At 39.5% G+C, this 20,953-nt stretch overlaps 1 protein-coding gene across 3 annotated transcripts in view; it reads left to right on the forward strand.

Annotated features, from left to right (window-relative positions):
• Nucleotides 1-379: 379 nt before the first annotated feature.
• Nucleotides 380-20,953, forward strand: part of LOC122562171 (pseudokinase FAM20A-like) — a 51,383-nt gene continuing 30,809 nt past the window's right edge. For 2 of the 3 annotated variants that reach the window (XR_006315258.2, XM_043714787.2), the window contains exons 1-2: nt 380-523; nt 656-1,024. Coding sequence is in view for 2 of the 3 variants with exons in the window: in XM_043714787.2 (XP_043570722.1) it covers nt 708-1,024 (317 nt within the window). In the remaining variant the exon portion in view is untranslated. Of the gene's footprint in view, nt 524-655; nt 1,025-16,093; nt 16,203-20,953 lie in introns of those variants that run through there. The other variant, XM_043714788.2, reaches the window with a different exon arrangement.

Consider the following 20,953-nt stretch of genomic DNA (forward strand, 5'->3'; position numbering starts at 1 on the left):
AAACATCAACTGCACCTGCAGGTCTTAGTGAAAGATGTTCTTTGGTGGAAACTTGTTGGTCTTCCAGTGTGAAGAGGTGACCTTGACCGAGTGTTGCAGACTGGCACAATCCAAGGTCCAGGACAAAGTACTGAGGGATGCACTAAAGCTTGGGGCAGCTGCTGCCAAGCTGCAGTGGGGAAAGACCACAGTCTGAGGTCTTGCTGCTGAAGTTTACCGAGGGTCTATTCAGTTATCAGGCCCTCTTAGTGCCTCAATATCTGTAAATACTCTCCTGCATGAGCAATAAATGCCTTTGGTTTTTGCAACTGCAGGGAATGTCAAATTCTAACGGAAGTTTTCCTTGATACCGTACAGAACTGCTTTAGTACCTGTGAGTGTAGGCAATGGTTGCTTTTGTGAATAAAGTATATTTTTGCAAAATTCCAGGAAACAATCAATATTCCTCGGAAAGACTATAAAGTAGCTGACATTAAAAAAAATGTAAAGATGGAGTAGTTGAGCTATAAGGAAACAGTCCGAGGTAAGTATGTTTCCTTTTATTTTTGTTTGCTGCATTTCCTTCCAAGCCTGGGAGCAGTGTCACTTTAAGACTCTCCGATAAGCGTGGGTTGTATTGTGACAGACTCTCTCTCTCTCTCTCTCACTGTTGTAGGAGAAAGACTGAGCTCCTGACTGACTGGCTGACTGATTGACTGATCCAAGCCATGTGGGGTGTGAGAAGCAGATTCTTAATCGTCCTGCTCTTCTCGACCGCTTTTACGATCGACCTGCTCTTCAACATCTTACCGAAGTTGCAGCAGCGGTCGATTCGGAACCTGCGCTGCCCGTGTGAGGAGTCTTTCAACAGCAGCGCTGTTCTGCGGGGCTCCCCGCCCCTCAACACAACTCTCTCCAAACTCCGCCAACTCTTCTCGCACCCTTTGTACCGGGAACAGAAGGTCGCCCGGGGAACTGGGGAGCCCCTCGTAGAAAAGGACGATGCTGTGAAATATTGCAATTACAAAGCGAAAGCGGCGAATAGGTAAGTCATGGGTAAACTCTCTCTCTCTCTCTCTGCTAGGATTGTTATTACTGCAACTACGTGTTTCGTCTGAAGGTTGTGAGGGATTATAAATGCAAATCATGGAAATAGTTGTTCACTTTTTTTAAACAAAAAAAATCCATTGATGAAATCCTCCTGTCGCTATCCTGGGGAAATTGAGGTTGCTCATTGCTGACATCTGACACACATACATACTACAGCTCATCGACAGGTCGAGACTTATGGACGGAAAGCATCAGCTGCCTGTCTCAATGTTCCTTTGCCCCAGTTTGTGTTACAGAAGCCCTGTTGCTAGCTCATCTCACAAATAACTGAGCTACTGGACTGCTCGTCTGGTGCCGGGGGTAAGAGGAAAAGCAAAATCCTGCTGCTGTCGGAGATCTGCAATAAAAACAGCAAGTGCTGGAGAAATCTCAGCTGGTCTGTGAAGAGAGAACAGAGTTAACGCTTGGAGACCAAAGACTAATGGGACTCAGTATTTGGAACCAACATTATCTGTATTTCTCTGGGTCAGTCTTTTCATTACTCAATTTTGATTGGGGTGGCATGTTGGCTCAGCACCATAGTCTCACAGGACTAAGGACCTGGGTTCAATTCTAGCTTTGGTCAAATGTCTGTGTGGAGTTTGCATGTTCTTCCCGTGTCTGTGTGAGTTTCCTCTGGGTGCTCTGTTTTCCTCCCACAGTCCAAAGATGTGCAGATTAGGTGAATTGGCCAGGCTAAATTGCCCATAGTGTTAGGTGCATCATACAGAGGGAAATAGGTCTGGGTGGGTCACTCTACAGAGGGTCGATGTGGACTTGTTGGGCCAAATGGCCTGTTTCCGCACAGTAGGGAATCTAATCTTGATTTGCAGCTGTCAATCATTCTGTAAAATCATCCCATGAAGTGCCACTGTGCCTCTCTACTTCACTCACTGCTTGTGCCAACTGAGTGCCTCACTAGTCCGTTGCAAGTTGACGTGTCCAGGATGGTACATTCGGTAAAACCAGCATTCCTTGAGATTTGCTTTTAAATCTACCCTGAGCTAAGTAACTCACATTTTCCAATCAACAGGTCAAAGGAAAGCCTGATATTTTACTAGCAAATAGAAACTATCATTCTTGCAATCAGCCTCTTTGGACCTGATTTTAGGATTGAGTGCATGGATTTGGAATGGATTAAAATCAGGTCCCAAATCAATGCAGTCAGTGTTAATTGTTAGAAAAAATGTGCCATTTAAATTTTAAAAGAACTCGTATTTAATTCACCAATTTTCTTACATATTTGGCTGAAGTGAAAAAATATATAAATTTTAAGGATAATCCTGAAATTTTTGAAATTGGAAATTATTTAGTTCATGTTGCAGTTTCCCAAATATAACTGATCAGACAGGCATTGAGTTAACCTGTCTCCATGTAGCAAATTCAAATGCTCTCTGCACAATGTACTTAAAGCAGTTTGAGGCACAAAATAATTATACAACACAGTTGGAAGTATCCCACACGTGGTTCATTTCATAGCTCAACTGAGAAATACAGTTTAAGACCATTTTTTGAATTTGTATTGAGACACTTGCCAAATCCTGCAGTGATATCAAGGGCTCTGAGCAGTCAGTTCTGTGGCTATCACCAGCATCTCCTTTTGGAGTAGAGAGAAATTTCTTATCCATCTGCAACATCCCTGCTGTAGGTTTGAGCTCAATTATGCCAAAGAATTAGGTTGGGATTAATTTCAATGGCCCCATGCACCACTTGCAGGTGGTATAATTTCCTGTGGGTCTTCAACATTGTGGAACAGTTTAATTTACAAGTACAATCACATGCAAATGAGATCATGCAAATTTTCATGGTGCTAATGTTTCAGTTACATAGTGTGCTCACTTGGTCCTTAGAGACTAGCCACAAACTCCACTTTCAGCATATACATTCTTTTTAAAAGGTGAAACAGTTTGAAATCAGATTATTACATCCAGAAGTGTTCAAATGGTTCCAGCATTTTGTGATTACACACCCTTTACTCTTTTGAGGTGCAAGTGGCTCTATGAATGAATGTATGAAAGAGCCTTCTGCACAGGGTCAGCTTCTCTCAATATTATCCACAAGTATATGGACTCGGGCTGAGTTCTGCCTAAGAAGAGTGGCCTTCACACATCTTCATCTACCAATGAGATAGTGCCAGAATTGAATTGTATACTGCAGACAGCTTCAAGGCTTGCATTTCCAATTGCAATTAAAATCAAGTTTATCTCCAACTTGTATGTTGCCAAGATTTTTATTGCAGGGTGTAGGTGTAATATCTGAATCATTAATGTTTGGCTCATCTGGGTAAAAACTATGTTAAAACTTCCCAGGGGGAAAATAAAGCTGTAGGATAGTGCATTGGAATTGATGCATCACTGAATGAAGCCTAGGGTGTTACTAATGGAATTCATTGGTCATCCTAATTCCTAACCACAATGCCTGGCCATACATGGAACTATGAGAACTTCTGTTGTAGCTATATCCAGATGGGTCTCACCACACAATGTTATTAAGGTCAATGCTGTCTCTCCTGGCAACTTCCAGGAAGCCGACTTACACTTGGAATACAGAGGTTGGGGCTTTTCACAGTGGGCTGTAGGGGACCGACACTGCTGGTGCTGCCAGGACCTGTCAATGCGAAAATGTTGACTGAATGCCTTGGGCTTACCTTCATATGTGCACAGATTTATTTCGAGCTACAGCTAGCTGACATAAAACCTGCCTGGGAGTACTGCCTATCAAATCAATAAAGTTATCAAAACCCTGCTACACCCTCCCACCCCATCTCGGCACTTCTACTTCTGCAACTGCCAATCGTCAATCACACTCTCACCCTACCCCTCAATGCAGGTGGGCTCTACTCACCTCCCGCCCAGCTCCAGGTTTTACAAAACCACCTGGACACCTGCAACTTTCCCCATCAAAGATCCTCCAGTTCCAGTCACCATGCTGCAAGTTAATGTCATTTTAAGGAGACCATACTGTTCAGGGAATTGTAAAGGGGAAATCTCTGAGGATGTTGACATGAGGTAGGTTTCCAGGCACGAAGAGGAATATTCCAGGTTCTCATGGTGGAGTTATTCAGCAAGTTGACACTCACATCCATTTCCTTTATTGGTTGGCCAATATGTACACTACACAATTGTCTATAACACCTTTCTCAATTTGGGCTTTGGAACTTGATTTGGTCATTAGGGACCGCTATTTCTTCCCACTTGATTCAAGCAAAATTGGAAGCTGGTGCTCTAACTATAGTATGTGCGCAAAGAGTGGGAAGATTATCTGTAAACAATGCAGTTTATCTGAATAAATTTCAGAAACAACTCTACATATTTTTGGAAAAGATCTTGGACTTGTCAAACCTTTGCCAATGAAGTCTGGGCATAGTAAGGTTGATAGACTGTCTACCATGAAAATGTTTGTTATTGAGGTGAACAGAGATTGACAAATATAAATTTCCAGTGAGTTGGTTTGGAGATTCAGGATAGGTTTCAGCATGCACTAAATGCTATTTGTGCCAAAAAAAAAGTAAAAAAAGATTTCCAACCATCTCTATTCTGTATCCGGCCTATTTAGTACTCAGGTCAGGCATGACTCACTCTTAACTGCAGCACTCCTACAGTCTTTTTATTATATAAAAATTACATTCATTTAAACAACATCTTGAGACTCCCAAAATTTCTTTTCTCAGCACAGCCCCCATATATTCCACAGAATTTTGCACTGCATCTCAAAAAGTGACTTATTCATTTGCTGCTTTTAAAATCACAATACAAGCAACAAGTGAGATGAATGAGCAATTCATTTATTTTTGGTTGTGTGACTGAGTGAGAAATGTTAGGACTTTGGAATGATTTTTACTCTGTATTAAGCCATAAGACCTTTTCATGTTCATTTGAGGCATTGGAAAAAGCAGATGGGCTTCATCTTAACTTGTCCAAAAGACAGTGGCACTGACAATTTAGCATTTTTTTCAGCAGTGAACTAAAGATTGAACTTAATTCGTCTGGAGTGATTAACTCTCTCTTAGACATAACAGAACAATCTACTTACTGTTTTCTTGGAATTTTGCAAAACATCCATTTTTACAAAAAAGAAGTTCTGTATATTGCTATTGGAAAGAGCATGATTCATACTGCTTCTAATTTATTGGCAGATTTCCCCTGACGTTGCTCCCTGTGATTCAGAAGTCTAACAGTATGCAGATTAGCAACAACGTGAGCAAGGAAAGTTTTACCTGAAGTAAATGTATTACAGGAAGTAATTGCTTGGTAAAACAGAACTTAAGTATTGATAAAAAGAGACATGAAGTTGAAGCTTTTGACCTCGAACTCTTCAGGACTAAAATGCAAGACACCAAATGGAAAAGGAACACTATTTATACAGCATAAGAAAAGCTTCAACTTCATGTCTCCTTTTGGCAATGATACAGGAAATGGGCATAATTTTTAATATGCGAATGTGGCTGTAGGGTATAGGCATGAGGCATGCCCCTTGACGCATGAGGGTCAAGGGGCTGAATAGCCTATTCCTGTTCTCGCTCGTATGTACAAAGTACAATTTTCAGCAGGTAGCATACAAGCTAGGTTGTGGGCTTGTAATCGCACACAGAGAAGATTTTTGCAGATGTGTGTTTGTCTCTTTGGATTTCTAATAATTTGAGGACCTGCTGAGCAACATTATCTTCAAGCTTTAACTAATGCTTGCCTTTGGTACATAAAATACTCTGAATTCCTCAGAATCCTATACACATCATACAACCAATTCAAACCAAAGCGATGTGAAGTTTATGCACTGCTGTACCTTAGGGGTCATGCTGGGAGCAGAGATTGTCACTTTGAAACAATATTAAAGTGGCAATTTGACAGCACCCTTGGTGAAAGTGACAAATCATACATCTTTTATTAAAGAAGATGGTGTAGCAAGTTATACTGAGGATGCAATGTATTGAAATTTTATATCCTGGGAATAAGATGGAGAATAGCAAGAACTTCAAACATTTTTCCTTTAAAACTCTGTAGGGAAATATTTTTCATCCATTATTTGTATAAATATATATATTCTATGCACACACACGTATTAGAGAACTATAAATAGACAAGAGAGAGGAGTGGATGCAAGGAGTTTTATGCATTGACTTTAGCATGAGCAAGATTGGGATCCAGTGAAATTTGACAGCTTCCCAATCAAATAGTTGAGTCATACTCTGGATAAGTAACTGAACTTTAATCCTTCTCAGTAACTAAGGAAAGTCAACTTGTTCTCCACAAGAATTGCTAAACTAGGTAATAATTGATTGATCATAACTGATTTCCTAAATTCTCAACAGCAAATGAAAACTCATTTAGTCTTGCTTGCCCAATCTGGTATTTTCTATTCAAATTATCCAATTAAAAGACAACGTTTATGACTACAGATTTAGGGCCTTTGGGGTGAAGTAGTAATCTCCCTACTTATGGTCGGGGGGTCTGGGTTCAAGAGCCAAGGCGTGTAATAACATCTCTGAGCAGGTTGCTTAGAAAATATTTAAGACTGCAAATTTCAGTGACAGCAATGAGAGAAGTCACCAACAGTGTGTTTTAAAGCTGAGGGCATTGTTGCACATATAATTTGTAAGCAATTATAGTTGGAAGCAAACTGAAGCAAAACTTATTTTATTATACCCTTGAGTGAAGTTATTTTTAAAATAGGAAACTTTTTTTATCTTTGGTGCGCAAACCTTTAGTTTGTGATGGCAACTACAGTCTCTAGTGTTTGTGTTCATTCACAGGAAGCTGTTGGCCACTAATGCCTATCAACTAACTTGCTGCAGCATTTCTCATACATGGTGGATCTTCAATCAACTATATTTTAGTCTTTCGGACCAATGTTCTAAGCATAAAAGTAATCATTAGAAAAAACTTCAAGCCAATAGAATAGCCAAGTGACATCATAAATCATCATGTATCTTGTTAAGGAATATTGCCATTGCACAATAGTCATCAATACTGTCAAAGCATGGAGGGCAATGTGTCAGGGTGAGGGCAATATTGCTAAAACATCATTTTTGACACCCATAGTTAGTATGCTGGGCTTTTACCCAGGGATGATGGACTCTGAGTTTAAACTATGGGCAGCTAGGGGGGTGTCTTGCCTGGGTGATTTATTCGAAGAGGACATATTGATGTCCTTTGACCAGTTGGCTCGGAAATTTGAATTGCCCAGAAGGGACCTCTTCCATTTCTTTCAAATTGGAAACTTCATACAAAAAGATACCACACTTCTAACTAGTCCTTATAGATCTGACATAGAGAAGAGGGTGTTGAGTACTGAGGATACATTATCTGTTAGCAACACATCATCTATTGGAAGAGGGTCCCTTGGATGAGACCGAACGGCTCTGTAAGGTATGGGAGAGGGAGTTGGACGTTGAGATCTCTTCTGAAATATGAGAGGCTATTGGGGAAAATGCATGAAGGATCTGGATTTGCAACAGGACCCATGCCTTGCAATTGAAGATTCTCCATGGGGTCCATCTGGCCCCAAACTTTGCTAAACTTAAAGCGGGAACATCTCCAATGAATGTGTCCTAAATGTAAAGTGAGCATGGGCATGCTTACTCATTGTCTTTGGTCCTGCCACAGACTGTGGGCATACTGGAGCACTGTGCTAGGCAAAATAGAGAAGGCCTTGGGGACGGAGGTGGAGATGGACCTCCGTCCTCTTCTTGGCTTTGTTAATTCACTTTCATTAGATGCATTCAAAAAAAGCCTTTTCAGTATCTTCACTTTTTATGCCAAAAAGAACATTCTATTAGAGTGGATGTCGGAAAATCCTCCAGGGCTGGCGGGCAGGCATAAGCTAGTCATGGAACACATCCCCTTAGGCTTTCTTATAAGTGTAGTGCATCATAAATCTGAGAATTTCTATAAGGCACGGCGGTCCTTTTTGGACTACCCGAGTACAGATTTGTTCGCCATGGCCTTTATATAGCCATGGCAATTCTATGTAATCAATCTGGTATCCTGAAGGGAGGAACTACGAACAAATAAGTATGTATAAACTTATGCGCTTGATAATCGAGGACTATTGATTTGCTGAGCTGTGTTATGATTATTTTCATTATTATTATTATTGTTAAGACTTTTCTTTTTAGCTTAGTTATTAGTTGATATTTATCTATGTAATTAGCTGTTTTTTTAATATTAGTTTGAATTGTTTGGTTTTGTATTTGTTGTAATATTCAAAAGAAAAACATTCCTTTTTCTAAATAAAAATACATATATATTTTTTTAAATTGCACCTTGACTCATTTATAAAAATAGACTGCAATATATTGAGGACATCTCAGTGAGTTTTTTGGTCAGTTAAGTCGTTACTAGTGTAATGTGGTGAAGATTGCAGCCACTTTGTGCAGAGCAAGGTCTCACATATTCAGTGAGTTAGGTGATGTTTGATTGGTTCTTTGATTAGTGTCAGTGATCAGAACACTGAAATATCTTTTCAAATCTTGTCCATGCACTTTTACAATTTCTTTCTTACATGGTCTGTGAGAGAGAAAGAGAGAGAGAGAGAGAGAGACAACCACTATAAACATTACCTCAACAATCTAATGAAAATGAATTAACAAAGCCAAGAAGAAGAGACACTGGGTCCATCTTCACCTCCGTCCCCAAGGCCTTCTCTATTTTGCCTAACACAGCGCTCCAATATGCCCGCAGTTAGTGGCAGGAGCAAAGACAATGAGGAAGCCCTGAGGAATTTATCGTTGGCCACTTTCTATTTCTCATCTACATGCCAATCCTCAGAAACACCATGCTGGAGAACAGCATTAGTTATCAATGTGTGTTGATGACAACCAGCTCTAGCTGCATCTTGCTTGATTCCTCCACTGTTGCTAAGTTGTCAAGAGTGTATATCTGCTAACCATAACTGGGTGAGTAGAAATTTCCTCTAGTTAAATAATGGGAAGCCATTGTCTTCAGTGCTTGTTCCTAACTTCATTCCTAGCTATTGACTCATCCCTGCCCCTGATAACAGTCTGAGCATCAACTAATTGATGACTGGTTACCACCTTGATGTCATAGTTGACCTTGAGATGAGCTTGTAACCACGTATGTGCGCTATCATGTTTACCACCTAAATCACCTCAGTGACATTATCACCCTCTGTTTTTGTCTCAGCTGCTGAAACCATCATTCTTCCCTTCATTAACTGTAGACTTGACGATTCCATTTCATCTTGGTTTCACACATTCTATCCTGAGTAAATTTGAGACCATCCAAAACTCTGCTGCACTTGTCCTTACTTTTAAGAAGTTTTGTACACTTATCGCTCCTATGCCACTGACTTACATTAGTTCCCATCAAGTAAAGTTTTGATTTCAAAATTTCTTATCCTTATTTTCAAATCTCTCTATGGCTTAATTACTCCTAAGTCAGAGTTTATGTGCATTATAATTGTCCCACTATTGCTGGCTGAGACTTTGTTGTCCAGGCCCCAGGCTCTCAACTTCCAAAAGCGACTCCATAAACCCTCCTTCTTCGGCCAAGCTTTTGGTCATTTGACCCAAGGTATTTTGATGTGGCACACATCATATTTTGTTTTATAACGTGCCTGTGAAGCACCTTGGTAATTTTTTTAATTTTAAAGGTACTGTATAAAGACTGAGCTGCTGTTGTTCTATGCATAGACTTGTTCTTAATAACATAACAGCATATAGTCAACTTGCTGGCAAGGACCAAAATACTGTAGTCTATTGATACGAGCAACTTTGATGTTCAGTAACTTAGATTTTCAGTTTGAGGAGGTAAATTTCCAGAGATACACAAAATGTGAAATTCAAGCTATTATGTAGAGTCTAAAGTCTGTAAATTGTCACTTCATGATGTGCAAATGGGGAGTCAAAGGCAGAGAGAGAAATGACTTTCAATGCTAAATAAATGTCAGATGGATTGACAATTTATGCAGCTAATTACAACTGGCTGCCAAGGGTTTTATTCCTTGTTTTTAACAGATTGACTGACCAGGTTTTTTTTTAAAAACACAGGCAGACAGATGAGCTCTTCATTTTGTTTTAATTGAGTAATCAGCTACAGACTTGTATTTTTGCATGTCGACTGATTGCATCCACACTAAACAAAATTGTAAAAATATAAAGAGAGATAGAAAGGAAGGGAGAGGATGCCTTCATGAGTAGATTTTCAAAACATTCTTTTAAATTGGCATGGGAACGAAACAATAAAATACAATGCTGTGAATTACATTCAAAATAGAATTGAGCTGCAAGCATGCAGTAACAGTAAAACATTAAAGGCCATGTTTTTTGCACAGAGTAGGGAAAACTTCCTGACTTGGCAGACCTGCCTACCTTATATGAGCCCTTGCCACCCTGTAGGGGTTAGCCCCCCTATAGGGAGGCAGCAGCAAGATAGAGTTGAGTCTGTCACCTCCAGAGGTAAATATGAGGTGGCAGTGGAGGCAGATGGTTGGCAAAGCTAGCAGGAGAATCCCATTTACAAGCCCCTCGGCCCAGTTGTAATGTCAGACTGTTAAACAAATCCTCTTCCCTCTCCCCCATATACTCTCCACGTCCCTTCATACCTTCCTGTCCACTCATAACTTCCTTTGAATAGTCATGAACTATATGTACTTGCTGAAAGAACCTGCTGGTCTTAGGCTACTTCCATGTGAGTATTTTATCTGATGCAACAATGCTTATATTATCTCATATCATAATAATCTAAATAGGATCTTGTAATGTTGAAGAATCCAACAGAATTATTACAACCAACTATTATGTGAATATTATACTCCTTAATCACATAAATGTGCTAATATTAAGTTTTTAAGTTTTGATCAGTAGCAGACAGTATTGTTATGTTTCAAGTGATCCATGGTAAGATGGCATATGTGAGTTACTTCCATGAAACAGTGAAAATACCATGAGCATGTCTTTTAAAGGCACAATGCCACATGACTATTAGATGTAGCACAATATACCCTTTCTCCAAAGATAAAAACGTATCCAAAAAAGATATACACATAGGCAATGATGATGGTTTGATAATTATAGAAGCGCATGAAACAGAGTTTGCAACACCAGTATAGCAAATTTTAATATAATGCCTTCAGTGCTTTAAACTAGTACTGTTCTGATGATCAATTACCCATTTGGGGAGCTTTATGTTCTTCTCTGTGCATTTGTTTGACAATTTTATTGTCTTGCTGCTGGTTGTCTTCAATCGTAGAATCCCACAGTGCGGAAAGAGGCCATTCAGCCCATTGAATCTTCACCAACCTTCCGAAGAGCATCCCACCTAGATGCAACCCACAACCTTAACCCTGCACTGACTATGGCCAATCCACTAACCTGCACATCATTGAAAAATGGCAAGAAACTGGAGCACCCAGAAAAATGGGGAGACATGGAGAGAATTTGCAAATTCCACACAGACATTCACCCAAGGCTGGAATCGAATTGGGGTCTCAGGTGCTATTAGGTAGCAATGCTAACATTTGAGCCACCTTGCTGGATTATCTCACAAGCATCATTGTATGAATATTCCTCTGACTCTTTTCATGTATGATTAGTACACCATTCACTGGTCTAACCTGGCTTCTTCACAATACAAACACATGATTATTTTAAAAACCTTCAGTAATATCCAAGCATTTGTATTTCTAACTTGTACACTGTAGCCAATGCACAGTTTTGGCAGTTCTCTACCTGTTTGCTCATCATGCATATTTCTCATTCTGCTTTTTCTTTGAAGAAGGTCGAACTCGAATGCTGAATATAGGATTAAAGACAGGATTCTTGGCAGTGTGGAGGAACAGAAAGATCTAGGTATGCAAGTACATAGATCCCTCAAAGTTGCCACCCAAGTGGATAGGGTTGTTAAGAAAGCATATGCTGTTTTGGCTTTCATTAACAGGTGGATCAAGTTTAAGAGCCACGAGGATTTGCAGCTCTACAAGACCCTGTTGAGACCACACTTCGAATATTGTGTCCAGTTCTGGTCACCCTACTATAGGAAAGATACAGAGGCTTTGGAGAGGGTGCAAAGAAGGTTTACCAGGATGCTGCCTGGACTGGAGGGCTTGCCTTATGAAGAAAGATTGAATAAGCTCGGACTTTTCTCTCTGGAGAGAAGGAGGAAGAGAGGAGACCTGATCGAGGTGTACAAGATAATGAGAGGAATAGATAGAGTCAATAGCCAGAGACTTTTCCCTTGGGCAGGATTGACTGGTACGAGGAGTCATAGTTTGAAGATATTAGTAAGAAGGTATAAAGGAGACATCAGAGGTAGGTTCTTTATGCAGAGAGTTGTGAATGCATTGAATGCGTTGCCAGCTGTGGTGGTGGAAGCAGAGTAATTGGGGACATTTAAGTGACTGCTGGACATGCACAGGGATAGCAGGGAGTTGAGGGGTGCGTAGGTTAAGTTACTATACCTTACATTAGAATTAAACCTCGGCACAACATCGTGGGCCAAAGGGCCTGTCTGTGCTATACTTTTCTATGTTCTCTGAAGAATGTTCTGTGTCTCAGAATGGTTAGATAATTGGTGGCTGGGCAAAGTTGCTTGCATTTGCTGTTTGAGCAATAGTTGTCCTTTTTCCATTGTTGTTGCACAAAATGCAGCAATCCCATGCCCTTTGCACAGCATAGTCCAACAAACTGTTCAAGAGATTCTTGGGTTTGCTACCTATATAACATTAATTGGAGTGTCTTGTTCATAGAAAGACTGAAGTGTTAGTTTTACAAAGCCCATCTTTGGCAAAGGCAAGCAAGATATTTTAGAGCTGTTTTCTAAAATTGAACAGGACACATCGAATGAACAGTTGTAATTCAATAACAGTATCACCAGATGCCATATCCATTATGAGGTTTTTGCTATGATTCTACTTTAAAAATGTAGCACTGTACCACCTTAGGCTGTGTGACCCTGATTATACAGCAGTCAAAGTTAAATCTGCTCCCTCCTTAAGAACAAATGCTTTGCAGCTGTTGTTCTGAGTCACTTTTACTTGTACATCAACTGTAAGGACAGTGTGCGCTGACCTCCCAGCTTTCTGTACTGAACTATATGAGTTCCTGCTATACAGTGCATTTTAGATACTTTTTAACTAAGGAAACCTTAGAAATTTATGACTTGGTGGTTCGGGTTTGGACTGGGGTGGACAAAGTTAAAAAATCACACAACACCAGGTTATAGACCAACAGGTTTATTTGGAAGCACTAGCTTTCGGGGCGCTACTCCTTCATCAGGTGGTTCCAAATAAACCTGTTGGTCTATAACCTGGTGCTGTGTGATTTTTAACTTAGAAATTTATGTTAACTTGAAAGAACTTACATTCCAATCAAAAGTGAATTAGCTCCCATGGGAGCATTTTTAAAACTAAGGCATGTCAGAGATTTTAGGACAGGTGATCAGAAACTGGTTAAAGAGAGACATTTTAAGGAAGATATTTTGAGAGGAATTCAAGATAGAGAGCTCAAAAAATTATGGAAGGAATTCCAGAGCTTAAGACTGAAACAGCTGAACATGGTGAAGGTGTGACAAGGTCAGAATTCGAGTCCAAGATCTTGGAGGGCTATTGGACTGGAGAATGTTACAGAGAGATGGAAAAGAAGCGGAAATTCATAACGTTTGTCATGATTTAAAACCTAACTTTCCCAACTGGTGTTATTAAAAATGTATTTGATTACTAATTAATCACGTGCACAAGTATCAGAGCAGCTTTTCACTCAAAGCTTTTAGCCACGTTTAAAGGGGAAAAAAAAGTGATGTTTAAAAATGGTGAATGACCACTAGCTGTGACAAGTCCCTGTGAAATTAACATGGCTACCATAAATAATTATGCAACATGTAGCCAGAATAAACCCTAGAAACATCACTGCCCTTTTGACATATCAGTTGTAGAACTCTGACTCATAGGGAAGGTGAGCCTTCAACATATAGGTCATGTATGGTAAACATATGATTTCAATTTCTTCTCACTTGTCCCTTTTAACAAAGAAAATGAATCTAGAATTCATAAACAAATCACTACTACAGCAATACTATTGAAGATAGAGACTGTCTTACTGTGTCCTTCCTGTTAGCCTTGTCCTACTTCTTTGTTTCTGCATCTACTTGGAAAGTGAAGTACATTTACTTGAATACCTGCTTATATCAAGTAATTGGTGTTTGGCTCATCCTGTGTGGGATAATGTTACTTCATAGTTACTGTTGATTACCATTGGCAAGAATGCAAATCATCTCCAGTTCCCTGGCTGCTCCTAATTTTCCAATCATAATTCAATCAGGTTCAACAAGGAGCACACATTGATTAAAACATCAATTTAAATGAAGTAAAGGTGGATTGCAATGACTTGAATGAAACAGATTTAAGTCTTCACACGTCTTCAGGGCTCATCACTTGGCATTTTAAAAAATCAAAATCATTGCCAATAGTTATAATAGTTTATCCTGATGCTTGCTCATAGATTCACTGTGTATTTTGCATCTACACAAATCTGCTATGAGTCATGAAACTATCGGGTTTCATTAGTTGTTGATTTGAAGCAGCACAAGTTGAATTTTAAGTGTTTTATCAATGGGTTAATCTTACAGCGAATGATATTTAATTTAAAAGAGCACAAGAATTATTCATAATTTCCCTTTCCATGTAATGCAATACTTTGTAAGAATCAAGACCATTTCTGCAGTTATGGAAATTAGGACCCAAAGAGTATAACTGGAACTGAGGGCAGAAATTGAAAGTGTTAACATGAGGGACTATATGAAAGGAAAGAGAGAGAGAGAGAGAGACCCTGAGAGAGAGTGAGGAAAATAAAGAACAGTGTGTGGGCATATGGGAAATATGGGAACAGCTAGTGACGATGGGATGATGTACACTTTTGTAAACCTAGCGATAACACATAGGTAGACAGTTTAGGAAGGTCTGACAATTTGCTATCGTACACCTAACATGAGTATATAAAGTTGGAGTTGGGACACAGTGGTATGGTAGTCATTTCACTGGACTAATAATCAGAGCCCATATTGATGTCTCAGGTCATACAGAGAGAGAGTCATGTGTGGAAGAACTCTTGCAGTGGAAATGCTGCCGTTCCAAAGCCAAAAGATCAGATTCAGGTCCCTCCTGTCACAGAGATATGCCATAAAAGTATGGGAGCTGTTTTGGTACAGTAATAGCGACCTCTGAGCCAGGAGATTTGAGTTCAAGTCCTACCTACTCTAGATGTATGTGATAACATCTCTCTGAACAGATTGATTAGACAATATTTTATAAAGCCGTAATAGCCTCAAGTGTTTTTTTTATATGAAATTGGAACTAATTGCTACCATCAAGGAAAATGGAGAAACGGTTGAAAAACAGCATGCTTTGAAATTTCTTGCTATCTTTAACGCTTACATGATTATTTCATTGTTATTGTGCTAGAAAACATCAAGGAAACTCAGGTTTAGTTATTTACAAAGCTTCTTTAATATGGTAAAGATAAGTTGCTACAATCCTTTGGAAATCTTTGCGACCTGCCCAAACCTCACAGGGCTCATTTGCACCAGGACAAGATGGTATGATGGCTGGGAGTTTCCTGCTATCACAACATCAATACGTTTGGGGAAGTTACACTCATATAAAAAAGAACAGCTGCCTTCTTCGCCCTCTGATTAAAATGTGTGAAGATTTGAAGAGCTGAGCAGACTCACTGCACTTTCAGCTGTCTTTTCTCAGCCATTTATTTTTCATACCTTTGTTCATTGAGATTTGTCCTTCATCCCCAAAGGTGCAACAGTCCTATTGCATTTCAACAATTCTTTGCTATCCCACACATACACAAAACAGTCTGGGCAACTGTGATACCGCCTGCGGACATGCCCCAGGACTAGGAGCACATGGAGGTGAAGAAAATCAGACAGGAGGGCAGAAGACATTGGTGATGAGTGCCAAAACTATCTTCCTCCAGATGACAGGCTGAAACTGCTGTCTGGATTGCTGCCTGATACATCCATGGTTTTCTGTTCATTTCCAGGTGGATTCACTGGTCTTTCTGGGAAAATTTCACTGCCTTTTGGTGAAATGTTGTCCTGTCATGGTGCCATAGTTGCCCTGTGACTGATCATGGCTCTACCAGCAGAAGGCAGTCTGTATGAAGGTAACAGGTGAGCTGAGTGGCTGCAATGCAAAACAGTTGTGGAAACAAGACCTATTGCCTCACTTTGTTAAACCCACCTATTTTAATGAACACTGCAATATTTCCAGAATATGCACTGAAATGGCCAAGAGCCTGCATTTTTACTGCTCAATAAATGGTCAGAACTTGCACCAATTCGCAAGCAAATTGATTTATCAGGACACCTACACACAGCTCCCTCTGCTGATGAGTGCTTCAGCATTGCAACATTAATATTGAGGAAATTGTACTTGATGAGCTGTCAGTACAAAGGAAGAAGATAAACTTTGTTTTGTACATAGAAGGGAAAAACAAGACCAGATTCCTCACCACAGAGTTAAATGATAAACAAAATGTAATTAATAGGAATCAAAAATGACTGGAAAAGCGTCCTTTGCAGAGTTAGGTAGCGAAACAAGCAAGGGGTCTGTTCCTTTAATAACACCAGACTGAGCACTGCAGACTCTGACTGCAACAATGCAAATTACTGATGCAATTCTGCAGTTGCAAAAGACAACAATGACTATTTAATTGTTCTGAGATCTATGGAAACTCCTCTGCCTCTGGCATGAAGGGGTGAATTAAACAAAGTTCAATCTTCCAGCAAACAGCTGATGTTTGAATTCCATTCTAGCAGCTCCATTTTCAAGTGTCTTTCTCTTTATTTTGGTAAGAAGCCTTACCGTGGAGGAATCTGCAATAAATTGATCTGACCTCAGGTATACTTTGAAAATGTTGGCAATATTTCTGTTTGTGGGAGATTGTGTTACACCAGTAACCACACTTCAAAGAATACTTGAGTGGTTGTAAAACTCTTTGGGATGCCCTGTGAATGTGAAAGGTGCAATATAAATATAGCTTTTTTAATGCCAGATGCTATCCAATTTGACAATATTATTAATAACTTGAATGTTTTGTGTCTATTTATAATGAGTTATATGACATGTTTTACCAAGTGACTTTGAAGTAATCAAAATAGATATCGGTGGATTTTCCCTCATCTTCCTCAGAATTGGCTACACATAAACTAGGCTGTTGTTTTGTTTTGCAAAAGGATTTTAGCAATTACCACAGTTTAAGTAAGCCATTTGAGTTGTGGCACCATTTTCATGTCTTGATTTTTTTTCAGTTCAAGTGACCTGATAGTCTAGAAATCTAGGCAGCTTTATTCAGGATCGAGAATGGGATCCAGTGAATATAATATATTTGGATTTCCAAAAGGCATTTTGATAAGGTACCACATTTTAAGATACCTAATAAGAAAAGAACCCATGTTGATGTGGTTACTATACAATAGAAGACAGAGAGGTGAGAGAACAGAGTATATGCAGGATAGCAACCTGTAACTATTAGAGTTCTACAGGGATCAGTGCTAGCCCCACAATGGAAAAATGTGAGGCTGTGTACTTTTAACAGGAAGAAAAGAGAAGCTGAATATTGTTTAAAAAGTGAAAGACTGCAGAAAGCAACTCAGAAATTTGAGGAACCTTCATGCATAAATAATGAAAAGCTAACGTTCTAGTTCTGCGGGTAATGGGGGAGGCAAAAAGCCTATTGGTCCTTATTTCAAAGGGAATTGAGTGTAAAAGTAAAGAGGTCTTCATAAAATTATACATTTTAAATTATACTAATTGGATGACACATAGAAGGCTGAGAACAGTTGTGGTCCCATTATCTAAGAGAAAGTATATGATTATTGGAGTACAAAGAAAGTTAATTGGTTGATCTCAGGAATGGAGGGATTTTCTTATGAGGAAAGATTGAGTAGTTTGGAACTGTACTCATTGGTGTCTTAAGGGGTTTGACAGGGTAGATGTGTAGAGGTTGTCTTGTCTTGTGGGAGACTCTAGGACAAGACAGTATAATCTTCAAGAAAGGGGCCATTCATTAAAGACAGAGATGATGAGGATTTTCTTTTTTCAGGGTAGTGAATCCAGAGAGTGATTTACTGCCGAGGAACTTTGAGGCTGATCATTAAGAATATTCAAGGCTGCGAGAAACAAAACTTTAGTCAGTAGGAAAATCGAGGTTTAAAGGGGAAAGGCAGAAAAGTGGAGTTGTGGATTATCAGATCAGTGATGATGTCATTGAATGGCAGAGCAGACTCAATGGGCTGAATTGCTTATACTTGTGTTCCTGTGTTTTATCTTTCCTTTTATACGTATTGAGAAGACTAATAATGAAGAACAGTTTTGGTTGTCCACATATGAAGCATATTTTGTAATGTATAAATCAGGTTCAAAAGTGCTGCAATTTTTTAATATTTAAGGTGTTTTCACTGAAACATATTAGAACTTCCCATAAATGATGCTCATTGATATGGGTATGTAATAACACGTTCTCATGTGCATTTAAGTAGTTATGTAGCAGTTTATCATAGTTTGACAATAAAACTCTCAACTTTATTTATTATTAAAAAATGGGATTTTTGCCTTGAAATTATTATCAAGATATTTTTAACAAAGCAGCAGTTAGATCAAGAAGACACGTCATAAAATTGCTGTACACTTCAATCAGTGGTCACACAATGGGAGTTCTGTACACTTAAATTTATACACAACAATAAACACTGTTAAAATTAGCATCATTGCTAATTAGGATTGGGTGCAAATCACATTTTTAACTTATACGTCAAGCCTGCCAGTTGTTCTTTGCATTCATGGAACTTTTCAGTTAAGTCTGAGGCTGCTTCTGCTGCAGTGAAGCTACTCCAGGAAACAGCTAATTTTCAATTAATGTCATTCTTGAGTGCAGACCACAATAGGGATCATTCAGTGCTCACCTGACAGGCAACCCATCTGAGAATATAAGCAAGGTAGGGACTGCCAGGAATGTAGAATGGCACAAAAGTGTACTGTCTGTGAAAATGCCACAGTTCTATCCATCAATTCTTGCATGCAAGGGACTGCTGAAGTCAGACCATTTGTGCCCCAAGGTTTCCATCCTGTTAATGTATAGGTGCTCCTTCAATCAAGGAAAAAGCTCTGTGTTTCAACCATCTGAAGGAGAAAACAGATAGCAGTGCAAACCTAGAATTATAGAGTCATAGAGGTGTGCAGCACAGAAACAGACTCTTCAGTCCAACTCATCCATGCCGACCAGATATCCTAAATAAATCTAGTCCAATTACCAGCATTTGGTGCATATCCCTCTGAACCCTTTCCATACCCATCCAGATGCCTTTTTAAATGTTGTAATTGTTCTAGAGCTCTTCCACAATCCCTCGTCTTCCGCCTTAGTTTGTGTCTTCAGTGTGTCACTAGTCAACTTATACTCCTTCTGCCCAGTGGTAGTGATTTGGCTGCTTTGAGTATCCAGGATAAATTCATCACAGTTGCAGTCACATTCTACAGACTGCTTGCAAACTCCCCCTAATGACAACAAAATATGGTGTTCAGATAGTGGACTTTTTAAGAAAGTAAGAAGGCTGTTGAAATTGAAACCATTTGTACTCTGCAATTAAAAACAGCCTTTAAAAGCTGAAGCTGTGCAATATTCCCCTCCCTGCACTGTCGGTGGTCCCCTGTTGACAGGCCCAACTTGGGAACTCCAATAAAAGCAAAGTATTGCAGATACTGGAGATCTGAGATAAAATCAGAATGTGCTGGGGAAACCTGGCAGTGTTGACAGCATCTGTAGAGACTGAAACAGAGTTAATGTTTCAAGTCTGATGTGACTCTTCTTTGGATGGAGACTTGAAACATAAACTCTGTTTTTCTCCACAGCTGCTGTCAGACCTGCTGAGTTTCTGCAGCAGTTCTGATTTAGAAACATCTTGTATCTACACAGTGAGGCCAACATCAACTGATCTTATGAGCTTCGCCCAGTGAAATAGCTGCAAGTTCTAATATCAGTGGAACCAAAGCCACCATTTCAGTGAAATGGAAGATTAAGCTTCATATTTTCTGCTATTTGAAAATGTTACCAAAAAGTCACATAAGTGTTGATTCAAAATCTATAGTAAGTAGAGAATAGTCCTCTTGGCATAGTGTTAATTTAAGGATTTATATTCCTTTAAAGATGCTAACTAAGGTCAGATTAAGTTTCATGTAAGCTCTTGCTTTGAGTCATTATTGAGTGACTTGTTCAGCATTCCATAGCTGCAGAAAAAGGCAACTACTTTTATTTTGTCAGACTACATACTATTTAGTTTAAAGAGTGGGAAGATTTGAAAGCATCATCATAGCAATTACAGCAGTGAACAGTGCCAGACTGTACACACCTGATGAACAAAAACTTCTTGTGTTCTTGCTGCTCTGTCTGGAGAAAACCTAGGCCAAGATGATTTATTGGTGCGATTTTTCTTTACTCTTTCAAAACTTTCTGTGAGAGCAAAAGAGAAAATGCTGGAAAATCTCAGCAGGTCTGACAGCATCTGTAAGGAGAGAAAAGAGCTGACGTTTCAAGTCTAACTGACCCTTTATCAAGATGAGCTTTGACAAAGGGTCAGTTAGACTCGAAACGTCAGTTCTTTTCTCTCCTTACAGATGCTGCCAGACCTGCTGAGATTTTCCAGCATTTTCTCTTTTGGTTTCAGATTCCAGCATCCGCAGTAATTTGCTTTTTTTCTGTGAGAGCGTTTATCTAGTTTTATTTCCCGTGCTAACCTTTGGCAGAATGCCACCTCAAAGGGCAGCACCGTAGCTCAGTGGTTAGCACTGCTGCCTCACAGCAGCAGGGACCTACGTTTGATTTCACTTCAGGTAACTGTGCAGGATTTGCACATTCTCCCCATACCTG

The sequence above is a fragment of the Chiloscyllium plagiosum genome, unplaced genomic scaffold (assembly GCF_037043375.1).
Source record: "Chiloscyllium plagiosum isolate Xiang-an unplaced genomic scaffold, Cpla_swu_hap1 HiC_scaffold_25, whole genome shotgun sequence".
Classification (NCBI taxonomy): Eukaryota; Metazoa; Chordata; class Chondrichthyes; order Orectolobiformes; family Hemiscylliidae; genus Chiloscyllium; species Chiloscyllium plagiosum.